The sequence below is a fragment of the Vombatus ursinus genome, unplaced genomic scaffold (genome assembly GCF_900497805.2).
Source record: "Vombatus ursinus unplaced genomic scaffold, bare-nosed wombat genome assembly UNPS02014810.1, whole genome shotgun sequence".
NCBI lineage: Eukaryota > Metazoa > Chordata > Mammalia > Diprotodontia > Vombatidae > Vombatus > Vombatus ursinus.
This window is the reverse complement of record NW_020954588.1, coordinates 32,692,830-32,716,830: the sequence shown is the minus strand read 5'-3', so window position 1 is coordinate 32,716,830 and position 24,001 is coordinate 32,692,830. Positions and strand designations below refer to the sequence as shown.

At 38.8% G+C, this 24,001-nt stretch overlaps 1 protein-coding gene across 1 annotated transcript in view; it reads right to left on the bottom strand.

Moving 5' to 3' along the window:
• The window catches only part of WDR49 (WD repeat domain 49), a 136,621-nt gene that overhangs the window by 85,753 nt on the left and 26,867 nt on the right, over positions 1–24,001 (bottom strand). The window contains exons 4-5 of the mRNA XM_027875780.1: positions 12,991–13,161; positions 9,144–9,292 (exon numbers count right to left, since the gene is read on the bottom strand). Of these exons, the coding sequence (XP_027731581.1) occupies positions 9,144–9,292; positions 12,991–13,161 (320 nt within the window). The remainder of the gene's footprint in view (positions 1–9,143; positions 9,293–12,990; positions 13,162–24,001) is intronic.

The window sequence follows — 24,001 nt, the reverse complement described above, 5'->3', positions numbered from 1 at the left end:
CAGAGTACAATGAGACTGTCACCTCCCTCATTTTCTGAACATGATTATTCTCTTAAAGCAGCCTAAGATTAGGTGGTACCAAAAAATTTAATGACTGCTGATGTGGTGGGTAGAGGGCTGCCCTCAGAAATAGGAAAATCTGAATACAAATCCTGTCTCTGACACATATTGACTGTCTGACTGTGTAAGTGACATCACCTCTCAGTACTCTAGGGAAGACTCTATGTTGCAAAGATGCTGAACAGCATTAGTAGAGATTGTTTCCTTATCTGGGAGTTCCCTAAATCACAGAGTCACTCAATATCCCCTAATACAAGGTACATTTTTTTTAATTTTTATTCACAGTTCCAAGTTCTCTCCCTCCCACCACCCACCCCCCACCTTTGAGAAGACAAGAAATGCAATGCCTATTATACATATGAATTTACATAAAACATTTCCACATTAGCCATGTTGAAAGAAGGATAGAAAGAAAGAAAGAAAGAAAGAAAGAAAGAAAGAAAGAAAGAAAGAAAGGAAGGAAGGAGGAAGGAAGGAAGGAGGAAGGAAGGAAGGAAGGAAGGAAGGAAGGAAGGAAGGAAGGAAGGAAGGAAGGAAGGAAGGAAGGAGGAAGGAAGGAAGGAAGGAAGGAAGGAAGGAAGGAAGGAAAGAAGGAAAGGAAAAAAGAAAGAAAGGAAGGAAGGAAGGAAGAAAAAAGGAAAAAGAAAGAAAGGAAGGAAGGAAGAAAAAGAAAGAAAGATGCTGTAATCTGCACTCAAAGTCCATCAGGAACTAGATAGCATTTTTCATCATGAGACCTTTGAAATTGTCATGAATCACAGTATTAATCAGAGTACAGCTAAGTCTTTCTCAACTGATTATCATTACAATATTGGTGTTACCATGAATGATGTTCTCCTAGTTTCATTCACTTCATTTTGGATTAGTTCATATAAGTCTTCCCAAGTTGTTGGGTTTTTTTTTCTGAAACCAGGATCACCTTCACCATTTCTTACAGCACAATAGTATTCCATCACAATTGTATGCCACAACTTCTTCAGCAATTCCCCAATTGATGAGCATCCCCTCAGTTTCCAACTAACACAAAAGAGCTATATTTTTTGTATATATAGGTCCTTTTCTTTGATCTCTTTAAGGCACAGGCTTAGTAGCAATATTGCTGAATCAAAGGCATAGTTCCAAATTGTTCTCTAGCATGGTTGGACTAGTTCACCACTCCACCAACATTAAAGTAGCATACTTATTTTTCTTTATCACCCTCAGCATTTGCTATTTTCATTTTCTGCCATGTTAACCTATCTAACAGGTGTGAACTGATATGTCAGAGCTGTTATAATTTGAATTTTTCTAATCTATAGTGATTTAGAGCATTTTTATATAACTATTCATAGCTTTGGTTTCTTCCTCTGAAAATTATCTGTTCTTACCCTTTAACCATTTATTGATTAAAGAATGGCTCTTATTTTTATAAATATGGCTCAGTTCTTTATATATTTAAGGAATGAAACCTTTATCAGAGAAACTTGGTGTAAAAATTTAATCCAAGTATATTTGAGGAGACAGAGAACTCTAAAACAATTAAGGGAACCAAGGGAGGCTTTACAGAGGTGATGGTACCTGAGAGAAGCCTTGAAGGAAGACAAGAATTCTAAAAGGTGATGAAAAAAAGGAAGTGCATTCCAGGAGAATCGGATGGCATGTGGAGATATGTGGAGGCTAGAGATGATATATCAAGTTCAGGGAATGACAAACTGTCCATTTTGGCTAGAATTTAGATTTTGGAAATGGGAATAGTATGAAATTAGTCTAAAAAAGTAGATGGGAACCAGGCTATGGAAGGCTTTAAGTTCCAGGCTCAGAATTTTGAATTTTTTTATCCAATGGGAAGCCTCTGGAGGTATTTCAGTAGAAGATTATAGTCATAGCTCTTCTTATGACTATACCTTAAGAAGGCCATTTTGCAATGACATGGGGAATTATTTGGAAAGGATAAGCAAGACCAACTACCAATTAGGAGGCTATTGAAGTAGTCCAGGCAAGAACTAAGGAGGATCCGAGCTTGAATCATGGCAGTGTGAGTAGAGAAAAGGGACTAGATAGGAGAGGTGTACAATGAGGAGCCAAAGAGATCAATGAGGTTGTAAGCTCAAGTGAGTGAGATGATGGTGGTTCCCACAACAAAAAAAGGGAGCTTGGAGGAAGGGCAGGTGCTTATTTAACAACCAGCTCTCTGTGGGGAAAATGTGTGCAGGACACACTTTTAAGTTTAATCTGCATTATTAATATTTTCTCCATCACTTTCTTAAGTCTAGATGATCAACAAAATGATAAATCGAACTGTGATTTGTAGCATTTGCTGATTTCCAAGGTATAACTGCTCACACTGAAAAAAATTTATAAAATAATTTTTATTGATGTTTCTGTTTTTACATCACCATAGTTTCTCACATGTCCTTCCTCCTCTTCTTCCCAGAGAACTATCTTATAGGACAAATAGCATTTTTTTGAGAAGAAAAAAAAATCAGCACAACCAAATAATACATTGAAAAAGTCCAAAAATATGTGTAATGTGTAATACCTGTGATCCCCCAACCTCCATGAAACAGTAGGTTGAGAGTGTCTTCTCATATCTCTTCATTCAAGTTCTATTTAATCTCTTGACCTTTATAATTTTGTTACATTTAGTTTTGATTTGTTGGTGTACCATTTTTCTTTCCATTCACATTGTTGTAGTCACTGTATACATTGTTTTCTTGGCTCTGCTTACTTCACTCTGCATAAGTTCAAAGAAATCTTTCCAGATTTCTCTATATTCCTCAGACACATCATTTCTTATTGTGCAGTAATATTCCCCTGTTTATAGGCATCTACTTTGTTTCCAATTCTTGGATTTCACAAAAAGTGCTGCTATCAAATTTTTGGAGTAGATGGGAGCTTTTTTTCTTATTGATGGCTTCTTTGGGGTATAAGCCTAGTAAGTCTCTAGTTCAAAGAGTATGTATATTTTAATCATTTTAGTTGAATAATTCCAATTTGCTTTCCAAAATGGTTGTACCAGTTCACAGCTCCATCAACAAACTCTAAAGGGGTTGTGACCTGCATTGGTGAATGGAGTACACCCATTAATGAAATAACAGACCCTTGAATTGACTAGTAAGAGCCAATTGTTACATTTTCAGTGTGAACATTTACACTTCAGGAATCAGCAAAATACTAAAAATCTAGGCTTGTTTTATTGTTTTGTTCATTGTCTATACTTGAGAAAATAATGGAGAAATTATTAATAGATTAAACTGGAAAAGTGTGTTGGGTTGACATTTTTTTCAGAGAGCCAATTGTTAAACATTTAGCAGCAGATACCTGGTAGTGGAAAGTATTCTGGAGTTAGAGGCAAGAGTATGAGTGCTCAAATCTCACCTCTGGCATTTTATGACATGAGTAAGGAATTTCCCCTTTCTGAGCCACCTTTTTCTCATCCAAAAAAAAATGAGAATACTAATACTTTCACTATCTACCCTATAGATTTCTTGTGAGGTTCAAAGAATCCATGCCAAGTGCTTTGTAGACTTTAAAACTCTATTATAAAATCAGTCATCATTATGGAAGTAATTCATATTAGATGGGTAATGTGGATCAAGAGCAGGCCTTGGAGCCAGGAAAACCTAGGTTCAGGTCCCACCTTTTCCACTTGCTGGTTGCTTGACTACAGGCAAGTCACTTAACCCCTGCATGCCACTAGCAAATGTGGAAGAATTTAAGTTGCAGAGCTAATGCTGAACTGTACTGACAGAGGAAGTTTCCCCACTGAGAATGCAATCATCTACACCAAGGAAATCCCAGATCTAGTTCCCCCCCAAAAATTCAATGTTTTTGCTCTTCTTGTTCACTCTTTTCAGTTGTGTCAGACCCTTCATAACCCAATTTGGGATTTTCTTGGCAGAGATACTGGAGTGGTTTGCCATTCAGAAAACTGAGGCAAACAAGGTTAAGTGATTAGCCCAGGGTCACACAGCTAGTAAGTATCTGAGGCTGGATTTGAACTTAGAAAGATGAGGCTTTCTGATTCCAAGCCCAGTGCTCTATCCACTGCATCACCTGGCTGCCCCCAAATCCAATATTTCCTCCACTGATTACCTCATGTATAAGGTTGGAAGAAAGTACTTTGCAAACTATAGTGTTATGCAAATAGGAGCTCTGCTAATGATGATTTTTACAGAAACCCATGTTCCAGATGTGGGCTGACCAACACAGAGTCCAATGGGACAGTGATTCCCTGCAGGTACTTTTTGTGATAGCTTGGATACATTGTTCTACCAGCCTAGGAACTCCTCCTGCAAAGGAAATGAGTTTGGCTTTATTGGGCTCATTTTTACTAAAAGATGCTACCTCCTACTGCCCATTTCATTATTTTTTCTGCATCAGACGATGGTAATAATCAAAGAAATGCTGCTTTTTCCCCCTCTCTACCTTAGAAACACAAATTCTAGAAGAACCAAGATCTCCCAATTATGGATTTGAAAAGTGGTACTATTTCAAATCTGTGTACAATCAGTGATTTTCAAGTGCACCTCTCAAGCAATGAAATGATGGCCCTGGATGGGTCCTGTTACTATGACGACTATTTACTTACCAATATCAGAAAGGATGGTTCTGGATTTTCACTATTCTCCTTTAAGATTGCCTGATTCAATATCAGGTCTTTCCAAAGAAGCAGAAACTAACCCCCAGGTTAAGTTCAACAGCCTGCAGTGTAATTTAACATAGATTAACTAAAACTCAACAGTATTAATGGAGTATCACTTTGCCAGTCATTTTTCATTGTGTTGCAATGACTTGAGTTTTAATATTTCATTGATGTTTAGTCCAATGAATTAAATGAAAAATTAAAAATGGATGAGCCATCACCTCCCTCATCTGCTTTAGGTATTTCTGGCATTTTAGCAAGCAGAACTATCCATATTTTGTTTGGTTTGGTTTATTTACTTATAAGGCTACTCTGTATTCATCTCTTATGTTTGGAAAACTGCTTTTCTTTATTTTTATTTTCTTTCTTTCTTTAGAATACTATAGTCTATTAACTTTGGAACATGCTAGAGACCCTTCTTTATTGAAATGTTCAACTAATTTGTCCCTGTATGTAAGAAGAAGTTCAATGGTAGAATTGAAAGAGGGCTGGATTTGGTGTCACAGACCCTCAGTTTACAACCTGGCTTTCTGATGTGACCTTGGGAAGTCAAATAACCTCCCTGGAACTCAGATTCCTCATTTGCAAACAGAAGACATTGGACTAGAAATCAGGGGTGGGGAACCTGCGGCCTCGAGGCCATATGTAGTCCTCTAGGTCCTCAAGTGTGGCCCTTTGACTGAATACAAACTTCACAGAAAAAAAATCTCCTTAATAAAAGGATTTGTTCTGTGAAGTTTGGATTCTAGCAAAAGACTGCACTTGAGGACCTAGAAGGCCACATGTGGCCTCAAGGCTGCAGGTTCCCCACCCCTGGACTAGATGAACTCTAGGGTCACTCCAACTCAATTATCCAAGATCCTATAAAAAATAAGAATTGCATCATGTTCATAGAGCTGGAAGGGTTATCAGAAGCCATTGAATCCAATGTCATCATTTCACATGTGAAAATTTAGAGCCTAGGGGAGCCAAGTGACCAAGGTCAAATATGTAGTCATTATCAGAGACAAGATTTGAGAACAAGTCTTTGGACTCCAGAGTCAGTGGTCTTTCCAATGTACCAAATGTTTCTCTACCTGTGAACTGAAAGAGCCCCCAGCACACTCCAAGGATTAATCTGATAGCATATGATGCATATAATTTTTCCCAAAAAAACAATATGGGGAATTACATTTTCCCATGCCATTACATCCTATTCCTTAGTTCACTGACCTTTGGTTGATTTCAAGGTCTATGATAAATTGCTTACTGTATGAATCCCCATCTGTTTGTTTTGTTTTGTTTGTCCACTAGTAACCCTCTCTCTTTCAATTCAGGGAATAATAGCACCTCAAATTTACATAAGATCTTAAGCCATTTTGTTGCAACACAAACAACCTTGTGAAATAGGCAGTGCAAATATTTTTATTCCCATTTTACAAAATAACAAAATTTACCAGTGGCTACAAACATAATAAGTGGTAAAAAGCCAAGATTTAGAATTATACAGACAACTGATTAAGAAAGATTATTACATCTATATATTTTAATCAATAGGTATTTTCATTGATTATTTTCTTTTTTTTTACATTTCTGCAAACTTAGTTTTAGACTTATAAAAAAAAAAAACCTCCAAAAAAGACTTTCTTGATAACAAAGCATGGATTTAACTCCGTAGCAGAGAGCTTTGTTGTATATTGTGAAGACATAAAGGGTAGACTTACAGAACACTTTTCAAAGTGGGATAAATTCCTACTAATGTGAAGAGGAAAATGACAAGCTCCATCAGTATATAATGACTTAGAAATCAAAGCCAAAATCCCCTGGTAAAGTGACCTCAAGAAGAAGCAGCGCTGTCTTTTATTGCCAACAATTGCAGCAGGGGACTCACTCACTTTTAAAAGGATGAAAACTAAGTAAAGGAGCACCATTGAGACGCAAGTCCTATGTGTTTGTATTTCTGTATATCCTTGGAGGTATAAATGAAGGTGGGGCAAAGCTTCAGGTGTCAACTCCTGACAGATTGTGTGTGTGCTAAAAACCAGCCTAGTAAAGTTCTAAAAAGCTCCTCACAGAAACCTAGAATCACAGACTTCAGCTGGGAGGGTCCTCCGAAGGGATCCAGTCCAGTGTCCTCTTTTTACAGATAAGGAAACTAAGGCCCAGAGAGGCTAATTTTGCCCATAGTAACACAGGAAGTAAGTGACAGAGACATATGTAATTGGAACCTGGTCTTCTGATGCTAAATCAGGTCTCATTCTACCGCACCTTAGTTGACCACAAAGAAATGAGCATTGTCAGTCACCAGCCCTCTTATTAAAGAGAATCCACTAACGTATGGACAGGTTAATATTTGCAACATCATTCCTAGGAAGTCAAAATTCTTAAATATTCAAGTATTTCATAAGACTACACATATACATGTGTGTATATATGTATTATATACATACATGTACATGTATCTCTCTATTTAAATAGATATTTGTGAAAATCATAAATAACATGTGCACCGGTTACAAACCTTAAAGTGTAACATGTTAGTTATTATTATTAATAATATATCATGATGACATGATATATTGAAATTTTATGCATGTTAATATATTATAGCAAATTGATGTGATTTATTACTACTATGTTATTGTAATTATATTAATAACATTAGCTTTGTTTTATATAGTGTTTCAGGGTTTGCAAAGCATCATATCAGCCCTGGGAGATGGAGCACTTTTATTGTCCCCATTTTACTGGGGAGAAAACTGAGGCAGACAGAGGTTAAGTAACTTGCCTAGGGTCAAACAGCTGTGTCTAAAGGCAGATTTTAACTCTGATCTACCTCACTGGAAGTCCAATACTCTATCCACTGTGTCTTATTATTATATACTAGAAATGTTTCTTTATCTGTTCATATGTTTCATTTAGTTGCATTTCTATTTGATCCATTAGAATATAATTCCTTTGAAAGCAAGATCTACATCCTAACTATATATTTTCAATGCCTAGCACATAAATAAGGAATGAGAGGGAAAAGGAATATAAGTATATGGCACCTACTATATGTCAGGAACTATGTTAAGCACTTTACAATTATCTCTTTTGATCCTCACAACAACCCTGAGAGGTAGGTGGAGTTATTATAAAAGTAATCAAGAAATACTTGCGGAATTAAATAAAGCCACCTTTACTGATATCGCTCTTTAACCCACAGAAGATGTAACTAAAGCATTTTTTAAAAATCCAAATAGAATGTCTATGTTTTATTTCACCTTTTCCACCCTAAAAAAAAAAACTTACTAGGTCAGATCCCCTGAAAAAATCATTGCAAGGTCAATAAGAATCATCAATGGTCTACTGCAGCCAAGGAAACTCATGTGATTTGGATTCCATTATTTTCCTGGACCAGGAGGCTGAACATCCCATTTTGTTCTGCCCTCAGAAGATCACACTGGAAATTATGTGTTTAGTTCTGTAGGCCATCACTCAATAGCAAATTCCCAATTGTTGGGGTTCTTCGAATGGAGCCTGAATGGCCGCTTGGTGGAAACATTGGAATCAATGACGTCAGAGTTTCATTGCCATTTGACATTCTGACTTACCAAAAAACACATGTCAGTAACTGTCAGAGCCAAATTGCAAATTCAGAGCTTCTAACTACCTCCAAGCATCCTTTCTGTTATATCAAGTTGTAAAGTATAGCCACCTAATTGCAAGATTTTTGTTCCCAAACTCCCCCTCCCCCATGATTATAATAACTGCAAAATAGTATTTTAAGATTCGCAAAGCAGCTTACATGTTACCTCATTTAATTAATGGCATGGAACACATTGTTTTGAAACAAACGCTGGAAGGGCAGAATCAGTCGAAATATCAAGAAGCCATAAATTTATTTCTCCCCCCCCCCCCAAGTATTGGTTTCCTGCCATCAAGATGTAACCAATGGCAATGTGGTTTAGTGGACAAACAGTAGGCTTCAGGGTCAGGAAATCTTCATTTAAGCCCTGCCTATGCTACATGCTAGCCACACAAGCCAGGGCAAATCATGGAACCTCTCAGTGCTCTAGGCAACCTTATTATACAACTCTCTCAGTTTTGGAGAAAGAGTTAACCCATATTGGTGAAGGTAAAAATCACAGAACAGGTTCCTATGCTATCCATTAGGCAGCTCTCTAAAATGATAAGTTTCAGAGAAAGAGCCAACTCACACTGGTAGAGGGAGTTGCCTCAGCCAAGAGACCTCTGCGGCACTTAAATCATATGTCCAATCCCTATTCCTATCCCCTAGACACAACCAAATACCACACTACCCGAAGAAAGGGAAAGATTGAGTAGGGACCCACTAAACACAAAACACATAGATGGCCAATCTTGGTAATTTAGATCTCATGTTAATAGGTCCATGGTAGACATTGGGATAGAAATACGGTACAGGGAAGATGGAGTGACCTCAGTGCAGAAATGTAAGAATCCTATTTTGACTTACTTTATCTTTGGAGAAGCTGAAAAGTTGTTTTCGGTCAGTGAAGAACTGCACCGCTATTACACTGGCTGAATGACCCCACAGTACCCCAGTGGGTTTAGAGACAACATAAGGATTCCAAAGGCAAACTCTATGATTGAGTCCAGCTGTGGCTGTTCAGAATTTCACAGGAAAAAAAAATTAGTTTTAGAAAATTAATAATCTATAACACATCATTCTTAGAAGTAGTAACTTGTCACCTCTCTCTAATCAGGGCTTCATAACCTGGATCCGTGAACTAGCATTTACTAAGCCTTTACTACGTGCCAAGGACTGTGCTTGTCTGTGGGCCTATGAATACGGTCTTTTTTTTTTTTTAGTTCAAAAACTATATTTCAAAGCAATTGGTTTCCTTTGTAATCCCATGAGTACCTTTTTGCATCAAGAAACATTACTCTGAGAATGGGTCCAGAGGCTCCCCCAGGTTACTGAAGTTTTATGAGACACACACAAAGGTTACCCCTGCTGTAAGCTGACTCTTAGGCAGCATGGTGGGGAGCAAGGAGCAAAGGATTGTGGATTTGGAGACAGGTGGGGTCTCCGGAGGTCACCTTGTCCAACCGTTTCATTTTGCAGATGAGAAAATTGAGGCTCAGAGAGGGATGGAGAATTGATCAAGGTTACACAGGTAGCAGTGGGGAAGGCTGGATTTAGCACCTCTAATTCCTCTGATTACAAAGTTAGTGCTGGATTTAAAATCAAGGAAGCTGGGCTCAAGTCCAGACCCTGCTGTGGGACCTTGTGCAAATGAGTTTATGTCTCTGCAACTTGGTGTTTATAGCATTTATATAGCCCTTTAAGGTTTGTTAAGCACTTTACAAATATTTCATTTTATCCTCACAGCAACCCCGACAGGTCAGAGCTATTTTTGTCCCCATTTTACCCACCGATGAGGAAACACAGGCAAACAGAGTTGGGTTTTTTCCCCCTATGGTCACAAAGCTGGTTGGTGTCTGAGACTGCTCAGTTCTTGCTGACTCCAAGTTCATTGCTTAACCCATTGTATCACCCGCTTTCCTTGGCTTCTCCATCTTAAATTACTTGAAAGGGGAGACCTGCGATTTTTTTTCTTTGTGTTCCCATCACCAATCATAATACCTAGCACATGGACAATGCTTAGAAAATGCTTTTTGATTGATTGATCCACAAAATAAAGGTGTTAGACTAAAAGAACTCTATGGTCACTTCCAGCCCTAGAGCCCCTGATGGCTTCTGATCGACTATGTCCTCTCACGTCTTTATAAAGAAGGGGCGGCTATACAATTCCCACCCTTCCTGAACCTACGCTCCTAATCTAGGTCAATGGAAAGGATACCAGGGCAGGTAGAACTGTAGCTTGTGCTCTCACAGTACATTGCCAAAACAAAGAATTTAGAGATGAAATCTCCAAATAGCTAAAAGGGGAAAAATTCTCCCCCAAACCTTTGACTTCTTTTTCTGGATATATCAGCTGATAGCAGAAGATCTCTGAGAACCTAGATCGTTTAGCCTCTGTTTTTGGATACCCAGTGCCTATCATAATGGCTGTTTTACAGTTGACACTTAATAGAATGGATGGATAAATAAATGAAATAACTGTGTAACTGACTACATTTTACATTAACTCATTCTTCCAGAAAGCAGTCTAAATTTCCTATGTCCTCCTAAAATGCCACTGTATGCCACCTGGCTAGCTGGAAGTGTGGGAGATACTGTCTTTGACAGTTTATTTAAGAGCTACAAAATGCTCTTCTCATAATACAGGGACTATAACTAAAGCTGAGCATCACAGAATTGATACTTTTGAATTGTGTCACTAAAAGAGATTTTTGAGAGTCACTTGGACAGCAAGGAGATCAAATCAGTCAATACTTAAAGAAATTAATTCAGGCTGTTCACTGGAAGGTCAAATACTGAAGCTGAAACTTAAATACTTTGGTCATATAATGAGAAAATGGGACTCATGGGAAATGACCCTGGTGTTGGAAAAGATTGAAGGCAAAAAGAAAGGGAATGGTAGAGGCTGCGATGGATAGATAGTGTCATGGAAACAACAACTATGAATTTGGACAGACTTCAAGAGGTGGTGGAGAATAGAAGGGCCTGCCTTTCCCATGGTCCATGAGGTCAGGACTGAATGACAACAACAACAACAAATGTTGCATAGCAGATAGAGTGTTGTTTTGGAGTCCGTCAGGAAGATCTGAATTAAGATCCTGCCTCAGACACTTTCTAGCTGTGTGACACTGAGCAAACCACTTAGCCTTTCTTGGCCTCCATTTCCTCATCTATAAATGGGAATAATATACATAATATAAATACCTACTCCATGTAATTGTTGGGAAGGAAAAAAATAGAAAATATATGTAAAGTACTTTGCAAATCTTAAGATGCTAATCAAATGTTAGTTATTATCATTATTATAGTTCTATGAAATAGGGCCTATAAGGATTATAATCTCCATACAGATAAAGAAACTGAGGTTCAGAAAAAAATGAATTTGCTTGTCCCAGGTCACACAGCTCATATATTCAGAACCTGATACAAGCTCAGATCCCTTACTGATCTACTACATATAGGGCTTCTTACCCCAGGTACGTATTTGGGCAATTATTCCAATATTGTTGTTTTCCTTAGTAATACTATGAAGTTTATTTCATTAATTTAAGAACATTATTCTGAAAAGAGATTTATAGGTTTTGCAGACATGACACAAGTCCATCTTTCTTTCCCTTCATCCTCCCAAGAATCTACGTTTTCAAAGTTTATCAGTAGTTTCTTGTAAAGTTAAACAATTAATGTTTGTAAACCAATTGGAGTTTCTGATCCAAAATGCACAGATGTTATAAGAAAACACAAAAAATAAATTTCTCCAGTGGCAACTCAAGGCAAAGACAAACCTGGAACTTTCCATGAGAGAGAGTCTATATTCTGATGATGGTGAGGAACATTTTAAACATATATGATATAGATATAGATACAAATATAATTTAATTAAAAGTGTATTTGTTTCAACGGAATATTTGATGACACCAGGTGAGTGGACAGAGTGACATCTTTTTTGCACAAAGCTGGCCTTCTTTCACCTTATTATAGTTTTTCTTTGTTTGGTCCAAACTTTTGATTTCATCAGTGTGGAGAAGTCCCAGGATGTAAAGTCCCTCCAACTATAACATCTGCAATTTCTAGACCCAATGAGTTTCCTGGTTCGCTTTAATGACTTGCCTGTCATTACAGAGCAGGTATACTTCGGAGGTAGGCTTTGAACTCATGTCATCTTGCTTCTAAGCCTAACTTTCTATTGACTATGTTTTTCTGTTATCTTAGACTTAGCTTTAATTTTATTCTTTTCATTTGTTAAATTAAAATTTATTGATGGCATACTTTTCTTTAACTTTGACATCAGAATCATTCCCAGACATACCGCTACATACTCTCTGAAAATACCTTCCCTTGTATCAAAGAAAGAAAAAAAAAACAGCTAAGGAAAATCTACAAACATAGTGACATCTGACATTGTAGGCAAACCATAATCCCTCACCACTTGAAGATCATGATCAACCATCCTCCATTTTAGTAAACAGACTCATTAAAGCCCAGGAGCATATTCTTATCATTTGTCCCAAAGATGTATGAAGTCTGCCACATGTCACATATGATAGTAACCCTTTACCAAATATTCCTATGCCAAAAAAAAAACCACTGAAATCTTGATATTTAGATGTCTCCCTTTCCATAAGGGTACAAGGACAAACTTTATGTTTATAAATTTCTATGCAAGATTATCTGCTAATAAGGAGGCATTCTAGTGAACATGGTTTCTTTAACATACCAATTAAATTGAGGCGAGAGTGGTAGTCGAAAGTGTGGATGCCCTGCGAAATGTTGAAGGATGTCTTCTTAATCCACTTCTGCTTGGATTTTTCCCTCCAAGCCAGTACCACTGTGTTCACATGGCTGGTTGTGCTGGAAATTATAGCATCTAAAGAAGCATCATAAATCACTGAGGACACAAAGGGGAGACAAAACCATAAACAGATTTCTCATGAGCTAGCGTAATTATTTCAATCAGGAAGATTTTATTTAATTTTTTTTTATCTAAAGAATTTAGATTTTAAATCAGCCTCCAAGAGAGAAGCCAGACTCAGAGCCGCAATTCGAGCAGGAGCCAAGACTCTGTCCAAGGTGCTAACATGGGTGGTGTTTCCGACCTGCTGAAGACTGAAAAATGCCACCCTCTCCTAGTTCACAAGTTTCACAGGGGTTGTGGGCAAAGGCAGCCCAAGGAAAGAAAGATAGATTATGGTCACAGGCTCATGAAGGGAAGATGGGAAGAGAAGGTAGGATTGGCTGTTCCTCCTAGAATGATTGCATACATTGTTAGGACTGGCCTCCACACATACTACTGAGAAGGGCTTCTCTAAACACTGTCTTCTGAATTCACGGCTGCCTCACTTCAAACTGTCCTCTGGACCCCTAATCCACTTCCCTCAGTCACCAATTTTGCTCCAAATAAAAAAAAAAATTCTAGTTGTTGGTGCATTGGCCTGACAAATAACTTTGACTGAGAAGTCAGAAAAATCTGCAAAAAGATTTGCCCTGCTATGATACCATGAAAGGAAAGTGTTTCCTTTCTGCTCTCTGATTGGAGTATGAGTAACTGGAAAACAGAGAAAATTACTACTTTATTCATTTATTCATTCAGCAAGCAAGCATCAATTTCATGGAGTTTCAAATGGGAAGGAACTTTCAAGATAATTTAATCTAATCCTTTTATTTTACAAATTAGTAATTTAAGGTCCAAAGAGATGAATTGACTGCCCAAGATACCTTGTGTGTTAAAAGGATTAGAATTTGAACCCAGGTCCATTGGATCCAAATCCAGTTTACCTCTTATCAGTTTTTCATATTAAAAATACGTGGTAGGAAGTAACATTAATCATAACGATTACATGGGATTCAAGAGAGAGAAGACAAGTGACTGATTGTATTCTTGGATACTTCCACCCAGAGCAGATGTGACCAAACAAGAGCTCACAAGCCATCTGGTGTGTCCCCCCCCCCCCCCCCGAATGATAAGCTGGTTTAACACGGGTTTGTTAGCTCCAGATTCTTTGGGAAGCTAATGGCCCGGGCTCAGCCAGGTTTCAGAAGTTCAGCCAGAAGCTTGGTCAGAAATGCCTGACTCCAGCTAACACCCAGAAAATGCCAGCTGCCAGTGTCCCAGCTCCATTTGGCCATTTCCACTCCAGGTCAGCTTCTTTTTGAACTCAGGATTCAGAGCCACTAAAAGCCAACCCATCCATCATACCTTTCATTACCAGTTTCAGTCAAACTTCCCCTAGATAGGTTCCTACGAAGAGGATTTCCCTACATTGGCAATGAGCTTCCTAATCTGTCCTTTGAGGCCAAATTCCTCTTCCGATAAAGCAAGATGCACTAATATAATCCAGCTCAGTGCTGTGAATACAAAGATAAAAACCACAAAACAGTCCATGTCTTCAAGGAGCTTACATTCTGTCAAGGGATATAGCTATAAGAGAGACCTCTATTAATATACCACTCGGGTTTTTATATTGCTTAAGTATTATAATCACTGTAAGGCACAGCTCTACCTCCCAAGCCTTATCAATATAGTGATCCTCTTCCTAGCTTCCCTCTCCTCTCCCCCTATGCTCTGCTCAACTCTATCTGCTCCAGATAAAACTCATTTCTAGTTCCAGCTCTAATGGTTGTCCCAATGCTCTAAATACCTCTATTGTTTCATTGACATGGATGTCCCTTCCAATAATGCAGATGAGAGCCCAGTAGCTGAGACAACATGGCATAATGGAAAGGACATATTTTTGTCAGCAGGAAGATCTGAGTTCAAATGCCACTAGACATCCTTTCTCACTGGGTGACCCTGGGAAAATCATTGGACTCTTCTGTGCCTCAGTTTGCCCCACTATGAATGAAGGGGTTGCACTTGATGGCATCTAATATCCCTTCAAAATGTAGATGGTCCACTCATCCACATATTTTACCATTCTTGAACACATCCTCCCAAGTCTGGCACAAGGATCCACACAAAGTTCAGGGCCTTTATTCAAGTTCTCCTCCCAATCCCAGGATACCAATGGAGCACATTGACTCCACTCATTTTATTTTTAAAATAAAGTTAAAAGCAAACAAAAAGCACTGTGGTATAATGAATAGTGGTATCCCAAAAATCCTATATTCAAGGCCTGTTTCTGATATAAACTGACTGTGTGATCCTAGGCAAGTCACTTAACCCCTAAGTGTTGGAGGAAACTCTCTAAGAATAGAAATTACAGAGAGGTTGCCAGCCTATGTTAGTAAAGGGAATTTCCTCATATCAGAATTCCCAGACCAATGAAATCACCCAGGTATTCCACTTGTTGTGTAGTCATTTTTCAGTTATGTCCAACTCTTCATGACCCCATCTGGAGTTTTCTTGGCAGAGATACTGGAGTGGTTTGCCATCTTCTTCTCCAGCTCATTTTACAGATGTGGAAATGGAGGCAAACATAGTTAAGTGACTTGCCCAGAGTCACACAGCCAGTGTCTGAGGCTGAATTTAAACTCAGGAAACCGGTGTCCTATCCACTGCACCACCTAGTTTCCTGGGTGTAGCCCCTATCTCTACCCTAAAGATAAAAATGCTTTAGCCTTTACCATCCAGCTCTTTATCAGTGAGTACACCAATAGTGGAACCACCTCATCCCAAATCAAGGCACCCTGCAAATCCCAACCATTCAAAGCTGGGCTCAAGGAAGACCCCACCCCACAATCACCCATGTGTTGACAAAAGTTCAGCATTTTGGTCTCTCAGAGGATGAAGCCAACTATTGCAACTGACTCAGGAAATAGAACAACAATGTGTTGTTCTCAGCCATATCATTATCACTCCACATCTGTGGAAATGCCATCATGTCATTATGGCCCAATCCAGACAAGACATCGCCATTCAAGCGGTTACTCTGTGATGTGTTCCTGCTTTAAAATCTGCTATAATCCACGCTCATGAAGCCATCAGGGAAAGCTATGGAAAGTGAGTCCTAGATGACAACTCAAAGCAGGCCATGGAGATGAGGAGCTGCAGGTATCCCAGTACATTTGAGAGGATGCCAGGCTGCGGCAGGGGCTCAACCTTTTTGATAGATTTTTCTTTTCCTGAGCTAAAACTTGTAATTTATTAAATTATGGTGTGTCTGGATCCCCTGAGGCTGTCCAGCTAAAAAGGTGACTATAATGCCATTTCCTTAAAATCAAATTATCTGATACACAAAACTGTTTGCTTAACTTCTTAAAGATAAGGAAGCAGAACCAAAGGTTAAGCATGCAAATGCCTTAAAGATAAATCCACAAGCAGTAGCAACAACAATGATTCATGTATAGTCAGAGCTCCTTGCATATATTATCTTGCTTTCTCACAGCCATCCAGTTAGGAAAGTACCTCAGGGAACATTATCATTCCCATTTGACAGATTAGGTCACTGAGGTTCAGAAAAGTTAATGCTAGAAGGACCAGGTATGACAATTGATAGAAAAAAAATTCTAATTTTACTTGGAAGGAAAAATTGTCATTCTATCTACATTTACCTTCCAGATTTAAAAAAATGCACTGTGGTCAAATGTCACAGCTTGGTCCTTAGAGATATTCTTAAATTCTGGTTCTTCTATTAAAAGGCTTTAATGGGGTCACAAAGGCTAAAAAGCATTAGGGGCAGGATTTGAACACAGTCTTCCTGGCTCCTAGTCCAGTGTCCTTAAGATCATACAGTAGATTCATAGATTTAGAGCTAGAAGCAATCTTAGAGGTCATTTAATCCAAATTCTTCATTTTACAGATGAAGAAACCGAGACTCTGAGAGAGTAAAGTAACTTGACGAGGAATATAACAGCTAATGAGCATTGGAGGCAGAATTTGAATCCAGGTTTTCCTGACTCATAGTCTAGTATCCATCAGATACCAGATAAACTAATGAATTTAGTGCTGTACCAGATCTTGGAGGACATCCAGCCCAACCCTCTTATTTTACAGATGAGGAAACTGAAATCCAAAGAGATTTAGTTCACATTGATAGTAAATGATCGATTCAGGATTTGAACCCAAATCTTTGAACAAGCTCCTAATCTGAGACTTTACATATTTTGCGACTCTGTCTCTTAAACATGTGAAAAGAAACAAATGCTAAGTTTAGGAGATTTTTTTTTCCAGATTTTTCCATTAACAAGATCCCATATTTAGACCTAGAAGTGACCTTAAAGGTCATCTACTCCAACACCTCTCATTTGGCTGCTGGGAAACCGGATTTCAGAGAAGTCAAGTGACTTATGCAAAATCCCCCAATGAGTCAATGGATGACTAACCCAAGCAATGATTTTAGGATCATAGTTTAAGGGGAGTGGTGATTGCAAGTTGATCTTGTGCCTGGCCAAGTCAAGTCAGCAAGCATTTATTAAGTACCTACTGTGTGTCAGACACTGGTCACTGGAGTTCTAGCATCATTTTGGTTTTGATTCTTTTACTCACTTGGGGTGTGACTATTTGAAGAAAAAAATGGAAGGAAGAAAAACTACGTGTAATTTCTCAGTTTTTTCTGGTGTCCTGGGAGAACTGTAATACCTACTCATCTAACTCAGTGTTACGGCAATTAGTTATCTTTAAAAAGCTTTCTGAAGATGAAAAGTGCTATCTAAAAAGGAAGCATTGTTATTAAGTGCACTTACAGAAAAAGAGAGCAAGACAATCCCCACTGAGAAATCCTAAACCACCCCCTAGAAACTGTAGGGGAGGCAGGAAAAAGAGTGGGCCATCTGTAATCTAACCACCCAGGCGTGTTTTTTGGTTGGGATTTTTTTTAAACCGATTTTCTTACTTTCTAGGTGGGGGAGGGAAAAGGTTGCATCTTGTTATTTAGAAAAAAACAAAAAAAATCCCATTGCCTTGAGCTTCCCTTGATGCTCTTTCACTTGAGGGATCTTATTCCCCAACTTCATCCTTTATTTTGAAGTGTGAGGCTCACTCCCTGCTGGATTACCTTGTGCTTCTTTTACACACTGAGCTCAAAGAGTTTTCAAAGAAAACTGTGCTATCAGAGGGCTATGCATAGAATGAGATCAAGGAGTCCCCAGGTTCTGGCCCATTCTTTTGGTTTAATCCAAATGCATCCATCAAATAACTCTGAACCCATTTTTACAATGGATACATATTAATGTAATCATTTCCTAGAAAAGTGAGGGAACTCATTTCCCTATACCCAGAATACAACAAAGAGGTGACTGTTTTAGCTCATACTACAAAATAAACTCCAGGTGGGGACTTCCAGCAAACAACCTACTTTAAATAATCATCTTTCTGACCAGAATCTGGCTACTTTCAACTGTTTACAACATAGGGAAAGAAATAGCAACAAAGGCAGCATGATCTAACTCAAGGGGATGAGGAACCTGTGAACTTGAGGCCCCCACCCCTGACAATTGTGGGCAATAATTTTACCTGGAAGGATGGTCAAGAAGTAGAGAAGTGAGCTCATTTTTAACATATAATTATTTATTGTATAACACACTAGGCTTGAATTCAATGGAGGTGGGTTTGAATCCTTGCTCTACCATTTTCAATTTGTATGACCTTGGGTAAGTCACTTGAGTTTCAATTCAGAGAGTATTTATTAAGCATTAATTATGCACCTGGCCCTGTGAGAGGCACAGACAGATACAGAGACAAAAATGAAACCATTCCTGCCCCTCAAAGAACTAGCATTCTGCTGAGGAAAACAAGATCAACATGGCTAGGACAAAACGTATAAAAAATAAGCCCAAAGTATGGAAGACACCAACAATTACAACCTACGAAGATGTCCTGTTGGAAGTGATACTTGAGCAGTCCCTTGAAGGACACAGTGGTTGCAAGAAGCAAAGATGAGGAAGAAAACGTACTAGTGTTAGAGGTGGAGGTGGGGTTGCTGTGCAAAAATTTGCATAAGGGTCGGCTATGCATGGAATGTCATGTACAGAGAACAGCGAACTGGCCAGTGTGGTGGTAATATAGAGTGTGTACGGGGGGGAATAATATGGAATCAGTACGAAAAGAAATTCAGTCAACAAGCACTTACTCTCTGTCGGGCAAAATTTGGAGCCAGATCATGAAAGGCTTTCAATGTAAAACATAGGGGTTTTTATTTTATCCTAGAGAGAGTAAGAAAGCATGGAAACTTCTCACGCAAGTGAATGACATGATCAAATCTGGTATTTGTAGCAACAATGGTTTAGAGACTGAAGAAACTGAGAACAAGGAAACCAACATGGCGGCCATGGCAACAGCCTGGGCAGGGGGTGAGGAGGGCGTGGCCAAGAGCAGCAACAGCTCCCTAATATACATATCCCTCTGCACAGAGCACAGTCCCTTGAGAAAAGAACTTACAATGTGGCAAAAAGCAATGGTTTCATTGTTGGTAATTTAATGTTAAGTGAATTACCCAGGGTCTCAGAGAAAGTGACCAAGCCAGGACAAGCTCTCCCTAATTCTGAAGCCAGCCTCACTGGACACTCCATAGACCAATGAAAGTATAGGCTTATTTATTACAAAATTATTAAAATTACAAGCCTCCAAAAATTTAAATTTGGGCCTCAGGTTTAAGAAAATGGTGTTGAATACTTAGAACTTAGAGGTGATATAACAGTTACTGACTCTCTGGACTCAGAAAAACTTGGGTTCAAATCCTACTAATTAGTTGTGTGACCCTGGGCAAGCCATTTAAAATATCAGTGGCTTGAGGATCTCACTAGGAATGATCAATTACTAACCCATAAATGTATTTCCCAGGCCCAGGAAACAGTAGATTTTTCAAATAATTACTGAATTTGTGGGATGTATAATCCCAGACCATATGACCTGCTAAAAGAAAAAGAATCCAAGGAAAAGTTCTGATGGAGTTTCAGGCCAGATGTATACCCTCAATTCTATGTCATTCTGTCTTTACCCAGGAGCAGTCATCTGCAGCCAGCTATTGAGCGCTGGATACATGTATTTGGAGGGAATGCATGATACATTGGAAAAAGCAGAAGATCTAGGTTTATATTTCAGCTCTGCTACATACTATCTGTACTGCGGGAAAGAGTTCTTACTGCCTTTGGAGTCAAAGGACCTGGATTCAAATCTGATGTCCACAATCAGTGTGGCTTTGGGCAAGTCACTGAATTTCCCTGGACTTCAGGGCAACCAGGTGGTAGAGCACTGAGCTTGGAGTCAGGAAGACTTTGAGTTCAAATCCAACCTCGGACACTTACTAGCTGTGGAACCTTGGACAAGTCATTTAACCTTTGCTTGCTTTAGTTTCTTCAACTGTAAAATGGGGATAATAATAGCACCTATCCCTCAGGATTGTTGTAAGGATCAAATGAGATTATCATTGTAACGTTCCTGGTACATAGTAAAAGCTATATAAAAGTTATTGTTGTTGTTGTTGCCATTGTTATGTGTAGAATGAATGGAATGGATTAGATGGCCTTCCAGTTCCAGATTTATGATTTTATGACCTCATTGGGACTCAGTTTCCTTATATGCAAAATAAAGTGGTAGTATCAGAAGACCTCTGCAGTCTCTTCTGGAGTTAAATTTATGGGCAAGTCATTTAACCTCTCCATGCTGTATCTAAGACTTATCATTAATTTATAGATGTGTTACTGATTGGCTTTGTTATTCCACTGATGAAATCTTAGCTATGTGGTATACTGATAAGCAGGCAAAAAGACAGCAAAGATTTCTCGTCCATGGTTCTAAATTCGTGGTATGAATTCCACCCATCCCCATCTTAAGTCTTTCCCTTCCTTCAAGGACCAACTCAAGAGCCAACCCCTCTATGAAATTTTCTCTGGTCAGATGCTTTCCCATGTGGAAATTGACCTATCACTTCTTTATATTATTTAAATCAGTGATATCAACCTCAAACTGAACTGAATCTCAAGCATATGATGTAGTAAACCCCAAATTAACATTATCTATGTTGTGTTGTATCTGTTTTGTTAAACATTTCCCAATTACAATCTGGTGGGGGCCACTCAGGAGGCCTCTTGAAATTGTCAGGCCAGAGTTTTAACACTTCTGACTTAAATCACCTTGCCTTGACCTCTTGTTTGCATTTATCATATTCTTTCTCATTTTATACTTAAAGTGTCTGTGCCTTCTCCTTCCTACTAGACTGTCAGCTCCTTGGGAACAAGGTCTGTGTCACAGCAGTCACTGTGTCCTTCCAACTAACATAATACCTTGTCTGCAGTCCATTTTAAAATGTTCATTGAATTCAGTTAATAACCTTATATCTATATATTGAGTTCTTCCTTAAAATATCTGAGCTTTTCTTTCCATTTAATTTATCCCCATCTTCAAAGAGCAAATAACATATTTACTAACATATTTTCACTCAGCACATTTCCTCCTACCTCATACTGAGAAGGAAATTAAGAAAAATATATTGTCTGTATAATTCACAGCCAGAATCACAGATTTGCCAAATGGGAAGGAACCTCAGAGACATCAAGTCCAATCTATACCCAACACTCTCTTCCGTGACTTGCATAATAAGTGGTCACTCAGTCCTTGGCTAAAGGCCTCCAGTAAGGCAAAAACCTCCTGCCTCCTGAGGCAGGCCAGCCCATTGGGAGATGACTTTGCTAGGAAGTTTCCCTGACACCAAGCCTAAATCTGCCTCTTGAAAACTTCTACCTATTGTCCCTGGTTCTGCCCCTGCCTCCTAAGACTAATCAGAAATCAGAAGTTCAGTTGCTCTTCTATGTGTCAATCCTTTGACTAATCAGTAATTGAGCAATGAGGCTTTATTAAGCACCTATTATGTGCTAGGCACTATTCCAGGCTCCAGAAATACAAAGACAAAAATGGAACTGTCTTTTCCCTTAGAACTACTTGCAGACAGTTGTAAGATCATTGGACCACAGGATTATAGATTTAGAAACAGAAAGGAATATAGACACCATCTAGTGTGACCCCCATGACTTTACAGAGGAGGAAACTGAGGCTCAGAAAGGTTGAGTAATTTGTACAAGGTCATACAGCTAGTAAGTGTCAGAATTGAGATTTGAACCCAGGCCCTCTGATTTCATATCCAGTCCATTTCCCACTGTATGTCTTTCCTTCAGACTCAATGTCTAAAATCCTCTCTATGTGGTCTATCCAAAATGGAGTACAATGAAACAGCACTTTATCCATATTGCATTTCATCTCATTAGATTGAGCCCAACGTTCTGGCCTATCAGGTTCTTTTTGGATTCTTACCCACCTAGGTTTCTCTTTCCTTTAAAGACAGTAAGAAGTAAAAGGGCTGGGATTATCAGTTTCACATCACCTTTTCCCCTTCACAAACTTGAGTTGTGTATCAGTCATATATGACTCTTCATGACCCCATTTTGGGTTTTCTTGGCAGAGATACTGGAGTGCTTTGTCATTTCCTTCTCCGGCTCATTTACAAATGAGGAAACTGAGGCAAACAGGGTTATGACCTGCCCAAGGTCACATACCTAGTAAGTGTCTGAGGCTGGATTTGAACTCGGAAAGATGAGTCTTCTTGACTTCAGGACTGGTACTCTATCTACTGAGCCAACTAGCTGCACCAGCCAAACTGTGCTAGTCATTATCCCTGAACTTGATACTCCATCTCTAACCTCCATGCATCCACACTCACTGAAATGTCCCCTACCTGGAGTGTGCTTCCTCATCTCTAACTTCCAGAATCCTTGTTTTCCTTCTTGCTTCAGCTCTGCTATCACCTCTCGCATGAAGCCTTCTCTGATTTCCCTCTTCAATTTTCCTCTTACACAAATATGTGTACATATTTTATTCCCACTCATAGAATGAAAGCTCCTTGAAGGCAAGACCTATTTTGTCTTTGTCACTTAGCTAGAGAGCCTAGTACAGTGCTTTGTATGTAGTATGAACTTAACAATTTGTTGAAGGAGCACAGAATTTAGAACTGAAAAGCCCCTTCAAGATCATCCAATCTGATACTCTCATTTTTGCATATGAAGAAACTGAAGCCCAGAGAAATTAAGTGACTTATCCTAGAACACACAGGTCACTAGGTAGCAGAGCTGGGATTCAAACTCAGTTTGTCTAAGGCCATATCCAGGGCTCTTTCCTCTGTTCCATGAGGCCCATTCAAAATAGGGTTGACAGCATGTAGTTACTTCTTGGTAACAACAGAAAAATTTTTGCCATAAAGACAAAGCACATTTAACCAGCATGTTGTCAAGGCAGGTGAGTATCAAATTAAAATAACAGCCAAATGCAGGTCATTTCCTGGAATGAGAAAAGGATGCATTTCAGGGAAGACGAATAAACCAGTATTTGCTTCTTTTTTTCCTCCCTTCTTCACTTGCTCCTTTTGCCATCATTATCTCTCCTTCTGTCTTTTATGAGAAAGTTATAAAACTGTCATTGGGAAAATAATTTGTTTAAAATTCAAACTATTAACTTTGAGATAAAAGAAACAGACACTGAAATATGATGGGCCACTGCTAGAAGTTTCTACTTGGTCTTCTTCCCAAAGATACTCAAGCCACAAAGCTGAAACTTGAAAGGAAAGGAAGCATGTTTCTTTATGCTGGTTTTTTCCTCTTCCATTTATGTCAAAGGTTCAGTTAAGAGCAGACTTTGAGGATTCTATCTCCAGCCCTAGAGGAAGAATTCAATGAAAAGGATTCCGGAAACATGAGGAAATGAGCCTCCATCTAGCCAGAATTCCAAGTCAAATCCCCAGGATATAGTAAGGTCACAAAATTTCACTGAGAGACAAAGACATTGCCACCAACCTGGCAGATCAGGA